Source organism: Haemaphysalis longicornis, unplaced genomic scaffold (genome assembly GCF_048455015.1).
Source record: "Haemaphysalis longicornis isolate Haplotype H1 unplaced genomic scaffold, Haemaphysalis longicornis Haplotype H1 scaffold_2, whole genome shotgun sequence".
Classification (NCBI taxonomy): Eukaryota; Metazoa; Arthropoda; class Arachnida; order Ixodida; family Ixodidae; genus Haemaphysalis; species Haemaphysalis longicornis.
In genome coordinates, this window is record NW_027526295.1 from 85,186,858 (window position 1) to 85,212,747 (window position 25,890).

At 49.1% G+C, this 25,890-nt stretch overlaps 1 protein-coding gene across 1 annotated transcript; it reads left to right on the forward strand.

The window, feature by feature from the left end:
- The first annotated feature begins 668 nt into the window (after nucleotides 1–668).
- Nucleotides 669–2,920, forward strand: LOC144167225 (cuticle protein 10.9-like). The gene is made up of 2 exons (XM_077696566.1): nucleotides 669–785; nucleotides 2,594–2,920. Exons 1-2 carry the CDS (start codon nucleotides 669–671, stop codon nucleotides 2,918–2,920), a joined length of 444 nt encoding a protein of 147 aa, XP_077552692.1.
- The last annotated feature ends 22,970 nt before the right edge of the window (nucleotides 2,921–25,890 follow it).

Genomic DNA, 25,890 nt, shown 5'->3' on the forward strand with positions numbered 1-25,890 from the left:
GAAGGCTTAGAGCGAACCGTCTGAAAGTATAAATAGCTTTCCTTCTGCACAAAGTGATATTTGCAATACTATTTTTATAGTTGCGATTGCGTATAGGGTGTACTCAGTAAGGTTGGTTGGTAATTCTTTTCTCGTGAGTTGTTAACTCATAACACAACGCCAAATGCAGCGCATTGCCATTTCGAAAAAAACCCTGAAAAGTCGGTTAAATTGGTCCTTTCTTCAGGAGTTTTAATTTTAAATGGAACTAAAAGCGATTAACAAAAGAAAGGAGGAAAACAAAGAAAGACACCAGGAGCGCTGGTGCTTTCTTCTCGTGTCTGCTCTTGTTGTCGTGCTCATGTTTTTGAAGCGTTTTTAGTCCCATCCTTGCATCAGCAACCGGATTAAACCTAGAGCCTTTACGAACTTTTATTTTCGGATGAGCACACAGGAAACCCTGCAAACAACCAAGCAGCAGCACGAGATTTTAAAAATGCAATTAAAGTGGATTTTTTTGTAAGAAGAATTTCTCGAGTGGCTAATTAAAACTACATTGAACACAAACTGGGACGTTGGGATTTTTCACTATCGTATGTATTGTTAACTCTCGAATACTTTACTAAGGAAACAAGCACACTGACTTGACATGTGTGTCAAAACGCCACCCACAGGTTTTTGTCCTAACCATGGTTCCTGCTGCTCTCGCTGGAGGCCAATTTGGTTTCGGTGGATTCAGTGGTGGTGCATTCGGACCATCGTTCGCTGCCACGGCAACCAGATTCACGCGGCAAGAGCCGTTTTCCGTAAGTTTTCTTCCCACAAGAGTATTGCAGCATCAAACTACGCCTGGGCTGCATTTCGAACAGCGATAAAAGGAGGGAGCACAGGAAGACGGACGATATAGGCATAACAGGGCTTCCTGTGTTCCAATCTTCTTAGCGCTGTCCGGAATGCAACCATACCAACTAGGTTGACTTTCGTTCCTACGCCTTGGTTTTCCTCAAACTGTCGATGCGTGCGAGCATTACGGACGAGCACTAAAAAGGGTTGTAACGTTGGTAATTCAGATGACACTTATTAGCAGGTAAAGGTCTGGAGGTTTCTTACTGACTGCGAAAATGCAGAATATTTTATTTTGGTTCCTACCCAGCGACGCCGTGCTCCTCGGTCGGCTATCGAGTCGGCTATCGCAGAGGAGCAATAAAGAGTCTATTTCAAGATTTTCTAGGCAATGCCAAGAGTGATTCGGCCCCAAATATTTATATTAAAAATATAAACTCTTCAGCGAGGCGGCAACATTTTGTGCCAGAAAGCTAGATAAACCAAGTTTCTTACTGTCATGAAATAACTTGAGCAAGGTTAAGCCAGTTAAGGTGTTACTTGGAATTTTCTGTGACCAAGAAATCTCTGACATGGCCTCCAAAATTTTACAAGGACTGTACAGTTCCGAGATTTAACACCAGAAGAAACGTGTGCCTCCTTCGCATTAATAATTATGGAAGTACAATAATCGGGTAGTTTGGCTTCGTAGTGGTAGCGAATATAATTTTAAGGACTTTGAAATGACACGGGTTTCATTTCCGAGCTTTGCGAGCCCAAGTATTCAAATGGTTCTTGTTGTACCCACAGCATCGGAAAATTAAGCAACAATGAAGAACAATAGAGGGCGTGCTACCACAGATTAGCAGTGAAGGAAGGTAGCGTTGGTACTTGCCTAAAAGAGTGGAACTAACGAGCTTGGGGTTGACGTGTTAGCGAGACAGGGCAGAGAATACTCAACTGCCACGACACACCACACACCAGAATCTTCATTCTAGTACCAAAAAAAGTTAAGGACTTCCAAAATAATTACGCTCAAGTTTGCTTTCGCCCATTATTTCGACACATCCCAAGAATGTAAATGCATACAGAAGATTATGTTGATGAGCAAGTTGGTACTCGGCAAAACTATGCATAACAGCGCGAAAAGTAGATGAATACTTACAGTACCCGCACGACAAGCGCGTATCCTGAGTTCCCTCTGTGTTCTGTTACGTTTGTCGAACGTGTCTTATAAGTTCTCGTCTACCTTTGACGCTGTTATGTTTGGCCGTACTCAGGAACACCTGACTGGAAAACTTGTATCCATCTGTCCGTGAGAACTTTTTCTATGTAGACGGGTTCTGGACAGTTTATCGAACGCCTTCATATCGAACAGGGTTCTATCGGAGCCATTGCATGGAACGCCGTTTCATGTAACGCCATTTTATCGACGTATGTTTTATCGCAGCCGTTTTTTACAGATTAGGCTCGTGCAATCGCCGGCAAACAAAATAAAGGGCTTGTCAATGAAAGCAGCAAAATTCCCGCTTCTATGAAACGACATTTGGGAGGACGGGGATCAATAAAACGGGCCTTTCTTCGATAAAACGGCGTTCCAAAAACATTTTCCGATAAAGTGTCAGGCAGCCGTACAGATGTCAATCTGAACCCGCCTCCGTGGTCGCAAATTTTCAACTGCTCGTTAAAGGGAGCTTCGTGTTAATCGACGAATTTTTTTTTTAACCATCAGTTTAAAATTACGAAGCCCAAATTTGTGCCCTTTCTTACGCGTGCGCGTGTGCCTACGCAGCCGCCGCAGCCGTACAGCTTCGGATACGACAACGTCGACGAGTTCGGCACGAAGGCGTTCCACAAGGAGCAGGGAGACGCGACCAACGCCAAGACTGGCACGTACGGCTACAGGGACGCGAGCGGCGTCTTCCGCAACGTGAAGTACGTCGCCGACGCCGGAGGTTTCCGCGCCAAGATCGACACCAACGAGCCGGGAACTCTGCCTGGCGCCACCGGCGACGCTGTCTACAATTCCAACCCGTTGCCCGCCGGAAGGAGTGCCCCGTTTACCGCCGCCTCGACTTACGGCTTCGGCTACGGCGGCAAAGGATCTTGGTCTGGTTAGCTGTACCCGAAGGGTCTAGTAACTGCGTATAAACAATTGCAGTAGCTGCAGCAGCAGCCACTCTCCTACTATGTCAAAAAAAGGCGGAAACGAGAGTCGATTCACAACATCGAAGGAACTGCCGATGTAGATATTAGAATCGTATCGCAATTAAATATGTATTCATGCACCAACAATCGGATCAGCTGTCTTTTCTGTCCTACATGACGGGCCCAAAACTTGCTCCGCAAGCTGACAACAGTGATGTGCCTTCCACCTGGGTTTTGCTATCGACACCTTCTGCATTCACATTTTTCCCAAGTTCTGAAGAAATTTTAACCGCACCTCGTACAACCATTTGTGGTCCTTGTGTTTGTAGCCCCAAAGAGGCTTATAATATATTTTTGTGGTTCTGAAGAAATTTTAACCGCACTGCGTACAAGCATTTGTGGTCCCCAAAGAGGCTTATAATATATTTTTGGGGTGAAAATCCTTTTATGCTTTCCTGCTGCCATTGAGAGTGCACGAAGATGGTGTATTTTGCTGCCCGTCTGTTCGTTCGCTGAGCTGAGCTCTTCCACTGCATTACTTCATCTGTTGGGTACTGGCGCGGACGGCCACCTGTCGCTACAGCAGAGTTGGAGAGCATGCCATGTAACGCTTTGCGTATGGATTGCTGCAAAGACATGGGGTCGATAAGCCGTTTCGCTTTTACAGGCTCCGACATTATCTCTTTTTGGGCCATATATGTTTTTGCACTAACCTAACAGAAACAATTTCCGATATACACGTGAGTCGTCCCAGTCGTTTCACAGACACCGACCGCTACAGCGGGGGTATTTTGACTTAAAGGGGCACTGACACAAAATTTTGAAGGCGAGATAACGTCGGAAATAGATTGGTGGGAACACATATACATCATCTGCAAAATATCAGCGGCGAAACCAGCCTAGAACATATTTAAAATCAATTTTGAAGTGTGCGAAACGCAACCGAGCAGCCAGCAGAGGACCACGCGCAATTGTAAATAAACAACATCCAAACACGTCACGAGTTTGTGTTTGCCGCTTCCGCACTACCGGCGTTTTACGCGAGCTCGCCCGGCTCGCCGCTCCAATCGGAGGACCGGAGGGCGGAGCTTCTGCTCTCGAGAACGAACGACCCGATCGTTGGCGGCGGAGGCGCCGTGATTTCGTCAGCTAATCGGGCAGCTGGCCGCGACCAAAGTTCTACAGCGATTCCAGGCACTGTGTTTCTATTACTGTTTATTACCATTGGATGCGAAAACGCGCCGGAGGCACGAAAAGCCCACTGAGCTAGCCGCACGGTCGCTGTGTAGGCGGCGGCCACGGCCGCGAAGTGGCCCAGGCCGGCGCAGGTAGCTCGAGTGATAGCTTGTTACCGCTGCACGAAATTGTCCCCAAGTCCCGACCATAGTGGCTTAAATGAGAAAGGAGTTAATGATGCGATGGCGGGTTGCATTAAAAATTGTCATCTGCACCGCTTACTAGAGCGGCACTCGAATATCCGCCGCAGTGCTGAGCCGAACACATCTGTAGGCGGACCTGTAGGCAGACCGGCCGGCTGCTCCCAGCGCGCGTCTTGCCACCCACCGCCTCGAGCGTCGCGCGTCGTTCTTTAGCCGCGGTAGCATTTGCACTCGCAGCGCCTGCGTCACATCCACGGTCGCTTTTTAATTAAGCGCCTCACGAGATCAGTACGTGGGGGCATTCGCAGAAACTGCCGTCGATGCGGATTCGACAGTGCTACGGCGGCTCTGCTCTGCGATATCCCTCCGACGGTCACGTGGTCAGCTTTGTTCACACAAAATACACAAAATCCATCCTTTCGCGGCACTCGCTGAAACCGAAACTGCGACTGGCCGCATTTAAAATCCCTCTAATTAAAGAACCGTCGCACGCTGAAGCAAATGAGGTTTCTACAGGTTATAAGTAGGTCACTAGCTACTTATCGCAACGAAAAAAACAAGATGCTAAATTTTTGTGTCAGTGCCCCTTTAAATCTTTATTGAACGCAGTAATGAAAGACACACACGCACACACATATTTTAGTGCACAGCGAGCTTTCACGTGTAGCCCATGTGGAATTCTAGGCTCCAGGAACACAGATCTCTATGCAGAGAGGGGCAACCGTGGAGACCGCAAGTTTTAATGGCGACTAAGGGAAGAATGAATTAGCTCGAGGGATGCGCAGATTTGTGACGGGCACGGGCCGTAAAGATGTCTTCGGTGCATCAGGGATGGTAATAGAAATGTTTCTAGAGATTAGATAGCCATAAAAGCACATAAAGACGTAATAAAACACAGTAAAAAATTGTAATTTATTACTATAACCCCAGCCTAATCAAACGTCTGCCATCCATTGATCCGCACGCTGAAGCGGCGGAAGAGTGCCGGTATACAGGTTTCGTGTCAGCCCGTCGGGGCAGAACTGCTAGGCACGGGACAGCGATTCAGATTGCCGCTACAAGAACTCCGGTTTCTCCTTAGATATAGCAGAGCGGAGAGACGGTCCCCGTACATCTGCGCATGTGCACAACCAGTTTTTCCGCCTCTGCGCACGCGCAGTGGCGCCGGTCGGTTACCCAGTACCGTACAGGGACCAGTTTCCCGCTCTCCTATAACTCTCCAATGCCAGGCGACATCCCTTATTGCGGAATCATAATTTTATTTGATTTAATTGTAGGGCTTAACGCGCCGACGCAACGCAGGCGATGAGGCGCACCGTAGTGGAGGGCTCCGGTTTAATTTTGACCACGTGGGGCTCTTTAACGTGCGCCGAAATCTCGTACACACGGGCGTTTTAGCTTTTCACCTCCATCAGAAAAGCGGCCGCCGCGGCCGGGAATCGAACCCGCGACCTCGTGCTCTGCAGCACAATTCTAATTTGGCACAGTCCGACTTTTCGCAACAGCAGAGCCACCCTGCTTGGAAAAAATTGGCCGCCAATCCGCCCTGCGGACGTGAATGTCCATCGGAAGCTATATCAAACACCGCACATGCAGACAGGGTGTATGTTTTATTGTTACTTTATAATAATGGTAGTGGTAATGGCTTTGCGGTCGTTGTGGTAGAAAGTGATTGGTTCTGTGACCATTTGACCATTTTCGCTACATTCTCGGCCCAGTCCAAATTCAAACACGATCCATTCGGCATGGTTGTTTGATTGGGGTGGTTGTAGAATTTCAGTTCAAAGTTATCCCTGACAAACGACACGAAGGGGTCCTTGTTGGTGGGTTTCACAAAGTCAATATTGCAGTCTCCGACAATAACTACTGGTGTGACTGTGTCGTGTGTCACCCATACAAAAATTTTTCGGGTAAAGTTCTCAGTGTCTGTTCTGTTTTGGATGTTCCAGGGCTGACGTAAACTGTGAAGATTAGCCTTCCGTCACCGTTCTTTACACCACACACATGCTCACAGTCGGTGCGGTCTTGCTGTAGGAGTTGGGACCGCAGTTCGTATGGTTCGAAAGCCAAATGTTCATTTGCACAGATTGCTATATGCCATGAGGCTCTTTCCTCAGTGCGCTTTGCAAATGTGATCCCAGTGTGCTTGGCGACTTCGATGCGTACCTTCCGACCATGTTTCGGAGAAGTGCAGAAAAGGTGCACCTTTGAGGATGAAATCTAACTGCTACGTCCTGGAAGGATTTGTTTAGGCAAGAGCACTGGCTCCGAAGGCAAGAAAAGGTGAAGCACCGATGAGGACAACGCGAACAGATGTTGATAATGATGTTTCTTGGTAAAACGAGAACAGAATCCCGGCTTCTTCTTTTTCTTTCCCCGGGACCTCAGCTCCGGCATCCTCTTCCTCTTTTTCAGCTGAGCCAAGAGGGAAGGCGTAAACCACTTAGCCAAGCCAACGTAGCAGAATTGGTGGAGCGTAACAATACGTAACATCGAGGGAAGGTGCACCGAGGGACCACGCATTGAGAGCAGCAAGTGCAACCGTGTGCGGCTTGTCGAGTACGGTCTTGCATCGTTTCGTGACGGTTCGGAGGTGATGGTTTTCAAGTCGCAAAACATTTATCGTGTAGCACGTAGCAGTTCGCAGCGACGGCTCAGAGGTACAGCGCTCCGCGTACCGCCGGACACCCACCGGTTCCTTTCTTCACTTCACCGACTACCATCATCATCGCCAATGAAAGTTGGTTCTCCCGCAGTGCGTTTTGTGTTTACTCTAGAAAATTTTCCGACCAACGAGAGGTATACAGCTTTGCTGTAAAGTGGCCATGTACAGGCACGACCACTGTTAGAGGGGACACGAAGCGCGTGGCCCGCTCAGCAGAGCGCCACGATGGGCTCCGAGCTAATATATTGCGGCACATGCACAATCAGCGCCATCGGCGGAGTCAGCAGCGCGTCGTGGGCTACGGTTCCTCCCACTTTCCCGCAGGTCACGACAGTACACAAACAATTTAGCTACGGTGTTGAAACAAAACGTATTCCAACTCAGTTATCAAAGAACCCATTGCTGCACACCAGGATATTTTAAATACACTTTCCACTTCCGGAGGGTATTTCGTTACAGAGGTTCGCGTGCGACATTTTTACCCTTGGAAAGAAAGGATCACACGGTACACAATGTTGATCTGGCAAATCCATGCTTGAGATTTATTAGAAGATAAATTAAAAAATACATTTTTGAGTGCACCTTGCATGCGGGCTTTGATAACTCGGTTTGAATTCTTTAACAGAGCGCCATGGATGCAGTGCTTTTGTACAACTTACAAGAGCACGCTCAACCAAGTGGAAGGAACCGTAGCAGACGACGCGCAGCTATCTCCGCCTCTGGCGCTGATTGCGCATGTGCCGCAAAGATTTTCGCGGTGCCTGTCGTGCGCTTCGCTCCGTGTTACCTCTAACAGGGGTCACACCTGTACAGTCATGGACAATTCAAATACGAACCGCGGAGCGCATGGCCGAAGCTACCGGTGCCGTCACCTGGCAGCGGCCGTGAAAAACGCACGGACATGCGCAGTTGAGATGTCGGGAGTGAGGCTGCGTGTCCCACTGCGATGTGTTGCCCACTGCGATGTGTTGCCCCCTGCTCGCTCGCATCCTTGCCTTCTCGCCATGCCGCAAGAGCGCTGAAAGAATTGTTAGCGGTGCGGCGCAATTAGTATCTGCTGTCACTGTGTGCTCGGCTTACATGAGCGCCTGCTCGCCGTGTGTGCCGGCGTAACATTGCCGACATAGCTTTGCATGCGGGGTTCAGTAACTAGAGCAAATAACGATGAACACCTGGGTCACTCCCAACCAAGCTCAGTGCTGCCCGTTCCGCAGATTTATAAAAAAAAAACAAGAAAAGCAGGCCGCCAAAATTTTGCGCAAGGGCAACTGGCCTAAGAATGGTTGGACCTGCCTATCTTCCTAAGTTTTGTTAATATTAGAATTCTGCCAGTAATTTTGCCAGACCACAGAATACTTGCAGTTAATTTATATTATTGGAGATGGATTGTGGTGGTATATCTATTGTTTGCTACTAGCACCAACTCCGCGAAATGACTCAGCCATGACAACGTTAAACAAAGGCGCATTCTTATCGGCCAGTTCATTGTTGGATTCCGGAGCCACTGAACGACGAACGCAAAACAATGCAGCGCCATCAGAAGTTAGGCGGCATCCATTTACTTTGGCTCCATATCTGTGCGATTGTTTTCTTCAAGAAAGCACGATGAGCTCAACAGCATGCCTTACGAGAGCGCGCACGCGTTTCCCACGTAAGCACTGGCCGCAGCTGCAAGCGAATACGCGTCGCATTGCTCACAACGCGACCAACACCTTCAGCTGCAGCAGCGCTGGTAATTTCAGTGCTTGCAGCGCTCTTGCGGCATGGCGACAAGGCAAGCATGCGAGCGAGGAGAGGGCGACATATCGCAGTGGGACACGCAGCCTCGCACCCGACATCTCAACTGCGCATGTCCGTGCGTTTTCAACGGCCGCTGCCAGGTGACGGCACCGGTATCTTCGACCATGCGCTCCGCGGTTCGTATTTGAATTGTCAACGACTGTACACCTGACGTGCGCACGCACTTAGACCTACTCCGAAGTAACGCATCCTTACTTGGAGCGATAGGCTAATTATGCACTAGCTCTCGAGAGTGGTCTTTTCCAAGCAGTATAGAGCAGGTGTGACCATGTCTTTCAGGCGGCACTCAAGAATGAAGATGCGCATGAAGAAACTGGCGAAGCTCGCGCTAGTGGTGCCAGACTGGAGATACAGCACAGCTGGTGCCCCTCTACCCTCCAACCTTCGTCGGAAATCCGTTACACCTCACCTGGATTTCTGAACTTGCCGCTGAAAGTTCTCCATGATTGGCAGGCCCGGATCGCTTCTACCGCAGGCTTTCACATCTCTCCCAAAGTGGACCGCGTTAGCCCGCGCGAGAACCCGCGGCCACCGGCTTCGCGGACTCGGTGTCTGTAACGCGAACCCCGCGTCTGTACTCCCCACTCGAACGCACTTGAATTGACGAGGATAACAGCACGCTAGAGATCACGCCACGAACGCTTGGAAGAGTGTTCTCGAAGGTCGAGCTGGCTGACGCGAGAAGCTCCTCACGAGGCGCACACTGACGTGCGCTCGTTATTTTTTTCTTGGAATTTTTGCAACTCCTCACGCGGCGCAAGTCCACGCGGAAGCTTGGACGGCGGCGGATGCTCCTCCTGATGCGGACGCTCACGTGCGCCCTGCTGGGCTGAGTTTTCTGGTAAAGCTAGACGGGGGAGCTAAAATCTAAGCAGTTGATGCTACAATGAACTTCAGTGGTGCCCCCGTTGTTCGCCCTTCCTACCATCCTCCTCCCCTTCGTAGGGCTTTGTGCCTCCTTTAAAATAAACCATATTCATTCACTCATCAATTTTTTTTGGAATAACGATCCTCTGTGCAGAGGCGGCGCACGTGTCGTCGCATGTGGGGCAGATGGAAAAAAATTACACCATCTTCCCGTAGGGGAACCCTGATATAGTATGCGAAGCAGCCATGGGGTTGACTGAAGTTCCCATTAGTTTTCAGTTCGCCGTGTCCATTCACGTTCAGCTTCGTGTGCCTTTGTTGTATCAGTAGCTTCTTGACGTAGTTTGAATGAGTGAAGAACATATGGCGCGTTCGTAGCACATGCTCCCATATCGGTTTGTAGCGCAGTGGGAAGAGCGCCACGTACGTTCCGTTGCGGCCAGATAGTCGTGGGATCGAAACCGGCCGCCGCCTAACTATTTATTTTTATAGTGGACTGCGCTGACGTGAGCCCAAATGCTGACGGGGCTGAAGAGACGCGCATGTGCAGTAGAGTGCGGACGGCGGACAAGGGAGGGAGGGACACAGCCCCGAGCATGAGATGCTCCGCATCTATCTGCGGGACGAGGTGGCACATGATCGACCTGCCGCTACTGGCGTCTTGCATCCTCAGGCTTCATCACTGGGCGAAATCTCTATAGAGATTTCACTGGCACTGGAACTGCGCCATGGTCGATTTCGCTCACCCATTAGGAACGCCCTCCACTTCTCGCTTTTACCTGAAAGCAGCAACACGCATTGCTTTCCGGGTAGAAAAGTGGTCTCAAAAAGAGGCTTCACATTGTTTCACTTTATACTGATGCGATGTGAAGTGCACCGCTGAGAGCAGGATCGGAGCACTTTTCTATATGCATGCTGCTGCAGGCTGCGCAGAAATTGCTGCTCTTTATTCAAACCCCTTGTTGGGGACATTTTCCACTTTGCGCATGCGTGCTAATACTGAAGTGGTCAATCTGAAGGGAACGACAGATATGGAATGTGAAGGCCAGCAAGGTGATTGAAGTAAAAATACATCGTTTATGTTTAGAGCAGAGAACTATTGAGGTCGCTGGCGATATTCTGCCCTCCTTACTTAAGGAAAAAAATATTTTCAGGAATTTTCGGTTCCACAGCATAAACGTCGAAATGGAACTCTACAGCAAAAAAAAAGCTGCAGCCACGCAATGTTTTACTGGGTAATGTATTTCGGGCGGTGGCCCTGTGCTTATGCTTCCTCACACATTTCCATGAACGCTGATCCATGTTTGAAGCTGTTTTCGGATGAACTCCCATCTCCGTCAGTGCCATTCGTCTCATGTTTTGTTTTTGTTTTTTTATGATTATGATTATTATTGTCCCCATTTTCCTTTCGCTGCTTGAGTCAGTTTCTATTCCTGCAGCCAGTGGAGCGTGCGGATCCGCTGTGCTTAGAATAGCCAAGGAAGGGCTCTTGGAGTTCATCATTCTAGCGGAAACTGCGCAAGCAAACACTGCATTCCGCTCCTTGCTTCCGCTCCCGGGAACCCGCCGGTGATAGTTGAGAGAGTTCTGGGGGAGCAATGTCTGAAAGTAGGTGCCGAATCCTCCAAAAACAGTGGCTTTTCGTTTTAAACTGCGTGGTAGTGTCATGCCAATGAATGTATACTCTTGGGCTGGGGGGCAAAGTGACGCGCACTGCCCCCGAAGTTTTGCTTGTCGCTCTTCGCCCTTGCTACAGTGCTCCATTGGGCCATTCTCGCTTGGAGTCGCTCCTCCTAAACATCTCAAAGCGACCATCGAGCCCAGGAACCCAGTATGCATTTGCGTGGCGCTACCGCACCGTTTCAAAACGACCCCCCTGTGTGGGATAATCCTGTCCCAGATGTTTATTAGATGCAGAGCATCTTATTCACTCGCCTTGTCTTTCCGGCGTCGTTGTCGTCGTCGGCGTTGTCCGCCCCTCCCCCATTCTCCTTGCCGCGCCAGCTGCGCTCTCCGCCGCTCACCCCTCTCCTCTCCGATAGCGAACACTCTCTCGCGAGGGGCATTTGATTGGATTCGCTTGGATTGGATTGGATTGGATTGGATTGGATTGGATTGGCTTGGCTTGGATTGGCTTGGATTGGATTTGGATTGGATTGGATTAAAGTGGATTGTGCTGGATAGTGTTGCGTCATAGCCGCGGCAGACGCGCTGGGGCCAGCGCATGTGCAGTACTCTCTCTTCCGCGGTTTCCTCTCCTTCGGGCGCGCTGCGCATATAACTGGTCTGCCGTTCTCCGGCGAAGCAACATCCACGCTTGGCTCAAACACCTAGAGTCCACGCCGCTTTACAAGTACGCCAACGTCGTCATCGACTGGGACCAGCTTACGCAGTCCCCTCAATGTTATGCTCGCTATAAAACACGGTCCCTTCGCCGCTCCGCCTATGCGTCGCATCTACACAGGGGTTCCCGCGAGGGGAGGTGGGAGTTTTTTCCAATTTTTGTTTTTTTTTTAATATTTTGGGCATGATACATGTACATCACACGGTACATTTCAATTTTCATCTTATGTCGAAGTGAACGGGGCAATAGGCGTTCGAGACGCCTGTCGAGGCCCCATATCTGAAGATTGCACAACGGCAGCAGCGATAGCTTAACAAAGCACATTTAACAACGAAAGAATACAAATTATGACATAATAATAAGACACTGCGATGCAGGCGAGCATACATAAACATAAATACAGGTTAATTTTACACCATAAAGCACAAGAGAACATAGTGTGATAACGCAATTCAAAAAATGTTAGAGACAGTAAAATAATCAAAAAGTTTTTTAGCAAACTCAAAATTGTAAACCAGAATAAATAATACCCGGACTAAAAGGTGTTATTGAGATCGGGGATGGTACTTATAGTATGTTTGGGGCTTATACCCAATGAAAATAGAATACACAATGACATCGTATTCAAAAGCAATGTGATGGCAAAAAAAATTTCCGAAAAGCTTTCCGAAAAAAGGCCTAAGGTGACCCCCTTAGGCCTTTTTTCGGAAAGGTTCGGCAATTATTTTCTTTGAAAAAAAAATAGTTTCATTTTTTTCTTCAGTAAGCCGATCGAATAATAACTTTGAAAAACTTTGGTAATCCCGGGGTAGTTGTTTAAAAAGTGGGGAATTTGAAACCCCAACATTTGTTTACCATAAGATGTGCGAACCCGTTTTGTTACGTATGGTCATGCCTGAGGTCGCAACGATATTTTTCTCTTTTAAATTTATTTATATACACGACAGTATCGGGTTTTCCATCGTGGAATATCTTAGAAGCTAAGCGTTGGAGATAAATATTTTCTATTTTAAGAAGGTTATTTTTGTAAAAATATGGAAGGGTATGGTTGTCCCAATCAAGATTTTCTATGAATCGAACAAACTTTTTTTGTAAGATACAGATACGGTCTAAGTTGCCTTTGGTAGTGGTGCCGCAGACAAGGATGCAGTAGAAATACGAGAATATATTAAAGCATATTATAACTGGCACTTAAACCACCTAGGAAGAAAATTTCTAAATCTGTTTAACATGCCGATAGTCTTAGATAAGCTTATACGTAAATTATTAATGTGTTGTGTCTAGCTTAAATGTTCATTAAAAATGACACCCCAAGAATTTACCTGATGTCACCTTTTCAATCTTCTTGCCAGCTATTAACAATACAACATTGGGAATCATTGGCTTGTTCCAGGATCTAAATAGAATATATTTTGTTTTATCCGCATTTAGGCCGATGTCATTTGTCAAGAGCCACAAATGAAGCTCATTTAACCACCTATTAGCTTTCGCAACCACAATTTCGAGATTAGTTCCATGGAAAAACACATTCGTATCGTCAGCGTATAAGACAATATTTGGAGTCTCAGGTACAAGGACAATATCATTAATATAAGCAAGGAACAATAAGGAGCCCAAAATTGAACCCTGTGGCACACCATACCTTATCATTTCCGAGGTAGATATGAAGTTACTGATCGTCACAAATTGGCGACGATTTTGCAAATAACTTTTTACGAGATCGAGCGCAATTCCACGAATGCCGTACAACTCAAGTTTGTTAAAAAGAATATCATGCTTTACAGAGTCAAATGCTTTTTTGAAGTCTAAAAGAATAACAAATGTATAGGAATGGTTTTCAATATTTGTAATTAATTTTTCTTTAATATCTAAGAATGCATTTTCCACAGATTTTTCTTTCTGGAACCCGTACTGCTCATTTGCTACCACATTATTAACTGTAAAAAAACTACTAAACCTGTTATTAATAACCCGTTCTATAATCTTAGAGAACACTGTAAGTACAGAAATCGGGCGATAATTCCCAAGTACATCCCAAGCACCACCTTTATGAACGGCACATACACAGGTAATTTTCATCTTTTCAGGAAAAATACCCGAAGATAAGATAGCGTAGGAGATGTGGGTAAGGGGGATACTTATAATATCGGCTGTTTCCTTTACCGGAGAACATTGATATTGTTGCGGAGCAAGGAAAACGCTTATTCACAAGTAGTAAACGAATGTGTCTCTATTGGCAGATAATTAGGAAGGCAAATTCGGACAGGCAGCTAGGTCTTTCTGCTCGTGCACACGCTAGTCCACCAGAGCGTCTTCTTCTTCCTCGACGGATAGCCAGGCTGCCGCACAACCATGGCACATGCCCACTTTGGGGGATTGCGCCCTTTGCAAGTCGAGTGCCTGGCCAGCTCATTTCTCGGCTAGCTCATTTCTCTAATAAGTTCCACGCGGCATAGCTCCCCCGCAGGATAAGCACCGACTCGGTGCTGTGCGGCTACAATGTGGAAGGTGAATCAGGGGAGTGGTACGGCTTGAGGCGGACGACGTGGACGATGTCACTCCGAGGTTCAGAGCTGGAAGGGACGACGGGGACGATTGCATACGCAACGTCCGTAACTTGACGAAGTACTTTGTAAGGGCCAGCATAGCGGGAAGCAGCTTCTCAGAAAGTCCCACACGGCGAGTCGGACACCATAGTAAGACGAGGGACCCTGGTGAAAAGTGCACGATGCGGTGACGTTCATCATATCGGTTCTTCTGGCTGATTTGTGAAACGGCGAGGTGGGAACGGGCAAGCTGACGTGCTTCGTCGGCTCTTGCGATGGCTTCGTGGACATATTCGGTGCACGGGTGGGTGACGGGAGGCAGAATGGTATCAAGCGGCATGGCCGGTTCCCTCCCGTAGAGAAGGTAAAAGGGTGAGAAGCTGCAGTGTCGTGACGGGAGGAATTATACGCGAAAGTGACGAAAGGCAGCGCAATGTCCCAGTCGCTGTGGTCACTAGACACGTACATGGCAAGCATGTCCGTAAGGGTTCTATTAAAACGCTCAGTAAGGCCATTCGTTTGTGGGTGATAAGCTGTAGTCACCTTGTGGCGAATCGAACATGAGCGAAGTATGTCCGCAATGACTTGAGACAGGAAATTTCGACCGCGGTCTATGACAAGCTGCTGAGGGGCGCCGTGGTTCAGTATGACATCATAGAGGAGAAAATCGGCCACGTCAGTTGCACAGCTCGTGGGTAGCGCACGGGTGATAGCAAAGCGGGTAGCGTACTCGGTAGCGACAGCAATCCATTTGTTTCCGGAAGTAGACAAGGGGAAGGGCCCGAGTAAATCTAGTCCGATCCGGAAAAATGGTTCAGTGGGAATTTCAAGTGGTTGCAGCTGGCCTGCTGGTAGCTTGGAGGGTAGCTTACGGCGTCGGCACAGGTCACATTCAGGCACGTAACGCTGCACTGAGCGGTAGAGTCCTGGCCAGGAAAAACGATGTCGCACGCGGTCATAGCTGCGAGTCACGCAGAGATGGCCGGCCATGGGTGCGTCATGAAGCTGGTGCAGCACAGTCCGACGTAGGTGTTCCGGAACGACGAGCAGGTTACCAGGACCATCCGAGCGAAAGTTGCGACGATATAAGACTCCATCGTGTATAACAAAGGAGCGGAGGGCAGGGTCGTCGGAACCAAGGTTAACGCCGTCAATGATAGAGCGCAGAGAAGGGTCGCGCCGCTGTTCTTCGCCAATGTTCAGGAAGTCGGAGACCGCTAGGACACAAGCGTCAGTGTCGTCCGCCGAGCATTCCGGAGGGCTGACCGGGTTTCGAGATAAACAGTCGGCGTCCATATGTAGGTGCCGGACTTGTGAATCACCGAAAAAGAGTATTCTTGAAGGCGCAACGCCCAGCGGCCAAGCCGACCAGTAGGGTCTTTCAAGGAGGAGAGCCAGCACAGTGCGCGATGGTCAGTCACGACTGCGAAGTGCCTACCATACACGTAGGGCCGGAATTTGCCGAAGGCCCACACTAGAGCAAGGCATTCGCGCTCCGTTATACGCCTCGAGCGCGGCCTGTAGGGGCGCCACTGAAATCCCCCTAGCGGCCCGTTTCGAAAGCAGGCGCGGGAGTCTCCGTCCCGCTCCCCACTGTCGCCGCTGATTTTGCGGCATGTTCACGACTGAGGTTTATTGTTTGTGGGCGTTGGAAATCCATGTTTTTGTGGAGCAGTCACTCTGTTCGCAAATGGGGTGTGTTCACGAGAGTGTAAATGTTTTTAACTCGATCAAAATGTGGTATATTCGGTCTGTATAAGCGCAAGGTGTGTGTCACAGGCCAGCGTCGCGGAACCGGCGTATGCATGGACCTGATTGTAGTTACACTGCCCTGAATTTACTAGCAGCGTCTCCGTAACCACCGGTTCCTCAGATGTTCATGCTACGGGTATACACTACGATGTAAATCAATTTTGTGCGCTTACATATTCAGCGGAACACTGATACCTGACGGCACGCCAGTTACGTTTACCAATATCATACCTCATATATTGATCGCCACCATTTACAATCCAGTGTGTGTTAATTTCTGGAATATTGAACGTAAGTATGACGGATAATGCAGAATTATACTCGGGGATCAGCACACGACCAATAGTCGTGTTGTCGTGAGGTGAGGACCCGCAAACATCCATCTGCTACGTATACGGCTTAGAATATAATCGGCGTCCGCGACTAAACGCTTCTTCGAAATATCGTCACATGAAATATCGCCTGCAGAATAAAGGAGAAACTGAAATCAGAGGGCCTTATCACATACCACACTCTTCCAACGACACCTTTCAGCGCTTGTGGGCTGCCTACCCTGTATACTTCCGAAAATGCGTCCGCCGAACGATCAGCTGTTCATTGAAGTCGAAAAACAAAACGACAGTGAACGCGAGATTTGTGTGTGTGATTACTAAAACGTTCATTGCTTGATTCCGCTCTGCATTTGTACACAGCGTCCCCCATCCCGTGCCCCCCACCTATGTCTCGCGAAATAGCAGTGCATTTCGCGTATAGTTGGTCTAGTGAACTCTACCTGGCTGAAGTTTCGACGGACGTCTTTAGCATGTCACAAGCTTCAGTGTGTTTTTGTTTTCCTTTCCGTTAGCTATTACGTTTATTCCGCACTTGCATAGCATGTATTTTTCCGTGGTTTCATATTAGAGTGTTTTGGTTCTTGCTATAAGGCGTGTGTGGCACATATTTAACGACGTACAGGCTTGGAATATACTTAAAATTTTCGTATGGTTTATATTCTTATAAAAGGCATAAGTTATTGTCCGGGATTTGGTAATCACGTCCCCGAAACATATTTTTCTGCGACGTATATATACTCGAAACGAAGCCGCATTCGTTGTCCCCGCTGAAAAATGAAGCCAACCTCTCCCTGTGCCAGTATCAGGTCTAAACGAGGCGACAGTAGAATTCATTTGTGCCTGACGTATTTGGAGGTGACGGGGTCATATGCTGTCTCCGACTCCCGGAAGAGCGGCGGCGATGCGCGCAGAACCGCGTCTCCGTGGGTGGCTCCTGCAGGCGATCGCGTGCTCTACGAAGACGCAGCTGCTTCTTAAGTGACCTAAACGTACTCTTTGCGTATAGACGTCATCATAACAAGGTTTTTTAGGGCGCGGAAAGGCGAAAAGAAGCGAAACAGAACCAAAACATTGCACGAGCCCCTATCAGCCACGCAGCGTACATCCCGTCAAAGCCACGTAGAAGCGGCGGCAGGCGGCGCAGCGATCGCGAAGCTCGAGGCGTATAGAGTAATTGCGCTCCGAGGCCGAAAGGAGGCGGCTGGCGTACGCGACCACTCGATCAACACCGGCTTGGCGTTGGGCCAATACAGCTCCAATGCCGTAGCCAATAGCGTCGGTGCGAATTTCAGTGGGAGCAGAGGCGTCGAAGTGCGCCAAAATCGGCGTTGAGGTCAAGAGTCCAATCAGTGCGGAGAATGCTTGCTTTTGGTCGGAGCCCCAGATAAACGTTGTGTTCTTCTGAAGGAGATCGGTAAGAGGGCGGGCGATGGTAGCAAAATTTTTGATGAAGCGGCGGAAGTAGGAGCATAAACCAATAAAGCTACGGACGTCTTTAGGTGAGTGGGGCTCAGGGAAATCGCGAACGGCACTTATTTTACCAGGGTCTGGTCGGACTCCTGTCGAATCAACCAGGTGGCCGAGGATAGTGAGCTGATGGCATCCGAAGCGACATTTCTTGGCGTTGAGCTGGAGACCGGCCTGACGAAAAACTGATAGGATTTTAGAGAGGCGGGAAATGTGGCTGTCAAAGGTGGGCGACAAAACGATGACGTCGTCCAAATAACAAAGGCAAATCGACCATTTGAACCCGTGCAAAAGTGAGTCCATCATTCTTTCAAAAGTAGCCGGCGCATTACAGAGGCCAAAAGGCACCACTTTAAACTGATAAAGGCCGTCGGGTGTCACAAAAGCGGTCTTCTCGCGATCTTTTTCGTCCACTGAAATTTGCCAATAGCCTGATGGTAGGTCTATTGATGAAAAACATTTGGCTCCATGGAGACAATCAAGGGCATTGTCAATGCGCGGTAGAGGGTAAACGTCTTTCTTTGTTATCTTGTTTAGGTGTCGGTAATCAACGCAAAACCTCCAGGTGCCATCCTTCTTTTTTACGAGTACGACGGGAGATGCCCACGGGCTGTACGAAGGCTCTATGATGTCTTTGTCGAGCATCTTGTCGACTTCCTGCTGTATCACGAGCCGTTCAGCCTGCGACACACGGTACGGCCGCCTGCGGATTGGGTTTGCATCACCAGTGTTTATCCGGTGCTTGACAGCAGAAGCCTGGCCCAACGGGCGGTCACCCAAGTCAAATATGTCTTTATAGGACTCCAAAAGGCGGCAGAGCCCATCAGCTTCGGCTGCTGGAAGTTCGGAGGCAATCATGTCCACGAGCGCGTCTTCCTGCCTAGGCTCCGCAGGGGTCTCGTTGAAAGGGCTCGATGGTGCGTCCGCCGATAGAGGGGAAACTTGATCACCGTCCAAAGGGCAAAGGGTTGCAAGCGAAATACCCTGGGGCAGCAATTGCGTTGACAGGCCAAAGTTGACAAAAGGGAGGCTGATCACATTATCAGTAATTGTCACTACGGTGTGGGGAAGAGTGACGTCGCGCTCGAGTAGCACTGAGCGTATCGGCGAAACGACGTAGTGACCATTAGGCACGCGCGGCCGCGATGACAAGGGCGCCAATGTCACTGTTTTTGCCGGCAGACGAACGCTTCTTTCGCAATAAAAGCGTGGCCCTGTTTCGTCGCCTGCTGTTGACAAAAGAGGCAGCTCTAAACGAGGACACCGGAGGAGCAGTCTATGAGGGCAGCATGTTCTGACAAAAAGTCGAGACCAAGTATAACGTCGTGGGGGCACTTTTCAAGGACAGTGAACTGGACGGGGATTTGGTGGCCGGAAATTTCTACGCGAGCAGTGCACAGCCCAGAGACGACCGGCATGCGTCTGTCGGCAACACGTATGACACTGGTTGGGGCAGGTGTGAGGACTTTTCGAAGTTGGCGGCGGAGATTAGAGTTCATAACAGAAATTTGGGCTCTAGTGTCAATAAGGGCACGTACAGGGACGCCATCTACATAAACGTCGAGTAAATTCTTCCCTGCAGGTAACGGCAGTAGAGGATTTTGAGGCCTGGTCGTCAATGCATCGTCACCTCCAGGCGCTGCATCTCTTAGCTTTCCGGCGAAGTGGCGTAAGGGGTCGGAGAGGACGAGCGGCGAAACGGCGGGGAGTGCGATTGGCGACGCTGCGGGGACGGTGAGCGGTCGATGCGAGAGGGCGAAATTCGGGCGGCATCGTGTGGCTGGCGTCGAGGCGAGAACGAACGGGGGGCATCGTTGGCGTACTGGAAACCCGGGTAGGGGCGGCGGGTAGGCCGAAGAGGACGGTTTTGGCAGTATCTAGCAACAAGGCCAGCCCTATGGCAGTTGAAGCAGATCGGCCTGTCGTCCCGCGTCCTCCATTCCGCTAGATTCCTGTAATTGGACGTGCGATAAGTATTTCGGCTTGCCGTTCGGAAAGGGGTCTCGTGGCGGCCGGGATGGTCCACAGCGCAGACGGAGCGTATTGCCTTTGCCTCGAGCTCGCGTCGTATGACGCGCGTCAGACCCTCAGGAGCATCTCGGCCAACGTCAGACGGGGACTGTCGGCGAGAGGGTACGGGGTCCTCGCACGAAGATGTCGGAGCGATGTTCGGCAGTCGGGTGAACGGCGCTGTGATGCGGCGGCTTTTGGCCTGCTCAAACTTCTGACATTCTTTGATAATAACACTGACGGTGGTGCAGTCTTTGCAGAGCAGCAAGTGAAAAGCGTCATCCGCGATTCCTTTGAGCACATGGCCTACTTTGTCGGCCTCTGTCTTCTGGGCATCAGCCTTCATGCAGAGGTACAGCACGTCCTGGATATAAGACACGTAGGACTCGGTGGTTGTTTGTGCACGCGTCGCCAGTTCCTTTTTCGCCGCGAGCTGACGTCCTTCTGGTTGCCCAAATAGTTCCTTCAATTGGGACTTGCAATCGTCCCAGCTCTTCAGGTCGTGCCCGGTCGTTTCATACCAGACCTGCGGTGTCCCCCTCAAGTAATATCCTATGTTAGCCAGCATGATTGTCGGATCCCACCTGTTATGGCCACTGACGCGCTCGTACATCTTGAGCCAACCTTCAACATCGACGCCATCGGTGAGGAACCCGGGTTCGCGAGGGTGGGAGATTATGACGAACGGTGGCGCGGATCCGGAGGCTCCGGAAGCCAACATCGTTCCTTCTGGGATGCGGCGGCCGCTCGGAAGCTCCGTTTTGGGTAGCACCTCCACCACAGATGTTGAATGATTGTAGGGTTTAACGCGCCGACACAACGAAGGCGATGAGGCGCACCGTAGTGGAGGGCTCCGGATTAATTTTGACCACCTGGGGATCTTTAACGTGCGCCGAAATCTCGTACACACGGGCGTTTTTGCTTTTCGCCTCCATCAGAAAAGCGGCCGCCGCGGCCGGGAATTGAACCCGCGACCTCGTGCTCAGCAGCGCAACGCCTTAAGGCCCATAAACGCTACCTCCGGCAGGGTCGTTCCGTCCCGGCCAAAATCATTCCGGCGGCCGGAACGCGGTGCCTTCCGGCCGAAAATCGCTCTCCGCCAGAAGTTGGCCAACTTCAACTTTTTGCCGGTCCGCGATGATGACGCGTTCCGCCAGCCATCATCCGACGCCCTGATTGGTTCCTACCGACCTCCTACTGGCCAATCAGGGCTATCAGAAGGTTTCAGGCTAAACAACATGGCGGCGTTGCTCAAGCGAAGCGATGCGGAGGAAAATAGTCGCACCGGCTTATAGTACGTCGCGACTATTTTGTGACTGCTTGAATCGAGGTATAAATCCACAAAGCATTTGTTTGTGCCGACGGAAGCATACCTGCACGGCGCTTAGTTTGAGATCCGCAGTGCCGCGATATTACGGCAGCAAGCATACCCCGATGTTTATGTTGGTGACGGCTGGCCTGTCCTTGTTTTTGGGTGTACGTGAGTGTGTTTGAAGAAGTTGACAGCGTCATTTGTGCTCGCCATCGGCCGAAATGGACCAAGGAGGGACAAACCAGCAAGCGGTCAGTTCTGTGTGCGTCCGTGGGAGTTCGCAGTGCGGCACGACTACGGCCAGGGTCTCGCGCCGATGCGCTGGGCACGGGCGACTTTTGTGTGCCACTGGTTTCTAAAAGTTCCGACCATGATACACCGTGAAGCGAGCCAAATAAATTATTGCGGTGGGACGTTGTATGTGACGTGCTGCCGTGATGCTGTTCACCGCATTGACCGCGAGATTTCGTGTAAGCGCGCACGATTTTAAATTTTATTGCCGTAAGCTAGACATCCACGAAGATTGCTGCAGACAGCAGCCGGCAGCATTTATTTACGCCGACAGCGCCATGTACACTGCGAAACAGTGCTCAACAGCACGCTTGCGCCGAAGTCTGTTTTTGACGCTACCAGGGGTTCTGTTTTGCGTGCGGGCGCTGGTGGTGTAATCCTACGGGCAGCGCTTTTCATAGGCAGGGATATGCTTTGTAGCAACACCATGTAGCAACTGTAGCATGCTTTGTAGCAACTCCATGTAGCAACACTATGCAAAACCTTTCTTAACAGCTGGCAATAGGAGTTTCGAGAGCCGTGTATTGAAGCATTAGTGAGTGACTCAGTCTACTCATTTGTCTGTGTTGGGTGTGTGCTAGGCTGATTGAGTGTGCTCTTGTTTGTGTCAGGAGTGTTCAAGCAGTCAGAGTGCACGCTCGTTGGGGTAAAGCAGATATACTGTTCTGTGTTGCTTCTGGGGTACACCCACTGTATACAATACGCTCGTCACCTGCTGAGTATACTGGTGTTTGTGTGAAACTGACTCATTCTTTGAAATCAATCGATAACTTTTCCACATGGCCGAATGTGTACTGTCGGGAGCTAAAGTCTAGATTCCATGCCAGTACCAACCAAAACACACTGCAGTGCCACCTTGCGGAAGGGCGACTGCTGCCGAGAAAAAGGCTGTGTCGCTTATTTTAACTGCACGCATCATAGTTTGCACCTATGCGTTGATGCAGTGTTGGTAAGCAGACAGAGTGACTGAACAGTGTTGTTTCAGCTGCACATGTTGTGCCTCTTTTCATAGGGGGCCCCAGTGAGTGGCTGAATTTGCAGTTGCTATATGTGTGCGCATTAATTGTCATCTGTGTTTTTGTTCTTTATTGTTACTCCGTCTTCTTCAGTCATCGTTGCACTTCCTATACATCTGGGACTCAAGAGTAAAGTAATGCATACTCTGGCCTTGTTTGAATGAAGCATGTCGTGTGCTTGAGTTCGTGATAAGGAGTAACAAGAGCGGCCCACTGGTTCAGCATATCATTCTACGCTAATTACATCGTTCATCATTGCTCAGCGAGAACACTTAGGGAAGGTGTGACACATGGGCAACTGAAGCGAAACAGCTCAGTCTTTTTTCGTACTAAAAGTGTATCAACTCAGGCGAGCCAACGAAGGTGCATGCAGTTAAAATGGGACGCACAACCAGTGTGTCGACAGCAGAAGCTATTTCGCATGATGGCCCTGCAATACACTTTGGCCGCCACTTGTGTGGACTCCACACTTTTGCTCCCGACATTAATGAAATGGAAAAAGTTGGCTTGTTGCCATTTAGGAATCGTCATAGCACAGCTGCAACCTCGTGTAGTCTTCTGTGTTCCTGCTTTGTGTCTGCCTTGGGATTGCTGTGCTTAATTGAAGGAGTGGGCACTTTGGCTTCTTTCTGTGACTTCAAATTAAGGGAACGGCCGTTGTATACACGAAGGAGCCATAAAGACAGAATACAAGTTTGTTTTATCCGAAAGATTTCGTGTTTTATAGTGCCCCCACCGCTTGTCCGGCATCAAATGATGCCGTATTGACTGAAAAATTATCAATTCAGCTTAAAATTTTGATTCTCCTTTCAAATCGTAGGTTTTCGTAATTTCAGCAACGACGTCATAAGCGCGTGTATTCAAGCGAAATTCCACTGCGTTATTCGGGTTTGCGGCCTTGCTGTCCGTCGGCCCTCCCAGGTGGCGCTACTATAGTCATCCACGAACTGTTGTCCGCCGTTGCTTTGTTTTTGAGCGTATTTGCACCTGCCTTGTTTTCGTTACCGTGAAAAGTGATCGTCTCGTGAAACCTGGGGTATCCTTGACAAACAGGGTCAAGTAAGACAACGCCGCTTACGCCAATCGGCCAGTGTCCTGTAAGACAACTTCAAAGTGGCGGAGTGCTGTGCACATAAAACAAGCATAGTGCGCCCAGTACCAACAGCAGTGCGCATTGGTACTTCTATGCTTACGTGCATTTTCGTAACTTCCATTGTTAACCGCACCATTGTTACTGCTGTAAAATGAATATGCATTACACTTAAGCGCAGATAGTTCGTTCCTAAAGCTTATAAGCCGTGCCTAATTTGCGTTTGCTTTTTCCGTCCTCGGCCAATCGCACAGCTGGGCTCATATGACATCATAGGTTCTGTTGCGGGAAATGAGCTAGTGGGTCGCATGGCCATTCCGTTTTTTCCTAATTATGTAGCTTATTTAAGCGAAGTGTGCGTTAACAGTGGTGGCGTTATTATTCTAACGAGGCAATCTCTCGAATGAATCGAACTTGTGTTTTGTCCTCATGACTCCTTTCACTAGGATCATGATTGCTCGGCTGCCTTCTGGCCGTCATGTCTTAACACACTCCTACTGAGAAACATTTTTCGGCAAAAGTGGTTTCCTCCTCGGTTGCCACCTGGACATTAATGAGCATTACAAGTGCGTAAGCAGTGCCAACAACCTGATAAAAGCAGACTTGAATTTTGAGTTGTCAACTTTCCATGTGATGTGAGTGGTGGTGGCACAATGCACATCTGACAGATGTAACAGCAATAGCTATGCTGATGTAACAGCAATAGCTATGCTGATGTAACAGCAATAGCTATGCTGATGTAACAGCAATAGCTATACCGTCGCTCATAAATATAAAGCTCTGGTTTGGTTTGTTGATCAAACACTGCTGATTGCATTTGGAAGTTGCATGGTCAATTGCGATAATGCAGCTTTATGCCGTATTTATTGTTTAAACTCGGTGAGTGATATTTTGAAGATGGCCCTCACACCCACTGTTGTACCCAGCTGTTCGAGGTGAAACAATTATCGTTTTCAGCATAACTGTTAAGAGTGGAATGCTGTCTCGGCTAGTGCTTGGTGCGAAGCTGGATCATTCTTGCTTGCCCAAGACCACTTGTCAACGCCTGCTTAGCCACCAAGATATCATTACAGTTAAAAACTCATTTATTTACAAAGGCCCAGACAACACCAAACATCCTAAGGACATCCCAAAAAAGGCCCTAAATCCCATGTCCCAAACAGCACAGCCTATGGGCATCCGTGGGACTTCCGCACTGGGAGTGTCCTAAAAATGTCTGTGAATGGCTGTGATTGGGATGTATGCGGAAGCGCATGCGTGCTTTTTGTTGATTCGGTCAGCCCAATGTTTTGTTTTTGTGTATAGATGAATAAAACGCATAGGCGCGTGTAATGCGCGTGAAGGAGGTACAGCCGTAAAGTAAATGCATGGAGGAAGAAAAACTTTTCTTTCCTCCATGAGCAAATGCCTCGCGTATCCGCAGGTAGCGCGTGATTGTTACAGGAAGTGCTTCATAGAAAGGCTAGTACACTGATTAAACCAACTGAAAACGCTGCTTTCGAGCACGGCAACTTTCTAAGGGAGGAAAGAACCGTCCCGCTCAGATGCTGCTGCTTGGTTCTGGGTCTGCCTTGCTGCCATTTTATTTCGTATTTATGTACAATATTTCAAACTATAAGTCAAAAACTAAAATTCCTATTTTATTTTAATTATATCTTAATAAATTTTTAAAGCTTCGTTGTTATTCTACACCATTAGAGACGTCTGTGAGCTTTTTACGAAACTGATTCAGCCGATTCAGCCATCGCAGTTTTATAAACATGGCCGCCCGCGGATGGAAATGTGCGCCGTGCTCCCGTGCTGCTGGAACGTCATTTCACAAGGTAACTATTGCAAGTCGTTTACATGTACCACTCAGTGTTTAAACCCTTCCAATGCCCCTCTTGTGTTTTATGCATGATTTCTTGCTCTGTGGTCGAAGGTGGGTGCTCTGTGCGGAAACGGTCGAAAGGCTTCTCCCGGGGTGGCGGGAGAAGTTGCAACGCTTGCTGCACTGTTTCGCGTCGCTCAACTTGTTTTGTACCTCTAGCTGTTGATTATTTTACATGAATTTATTATACAACTAGTGTA

Excerpts from the sequence above, each read along its gene's own strand:
- LOC144167225 (XM_077696566.1), top strand. The coding sequence starts at position 669 with ATGGTTCCTGCTGCTCTCGCTGGAGGCCAATTTGGTTTCGGTGGATTC. Across the intron at positions 786-2,593 it reads CGCGGCAAGAGCCGTTTTCC|CCGCCGCAGCCGTACAGCTT; the intron begins GTAAGTTTTCTT and ends GTGCCTACGCAG.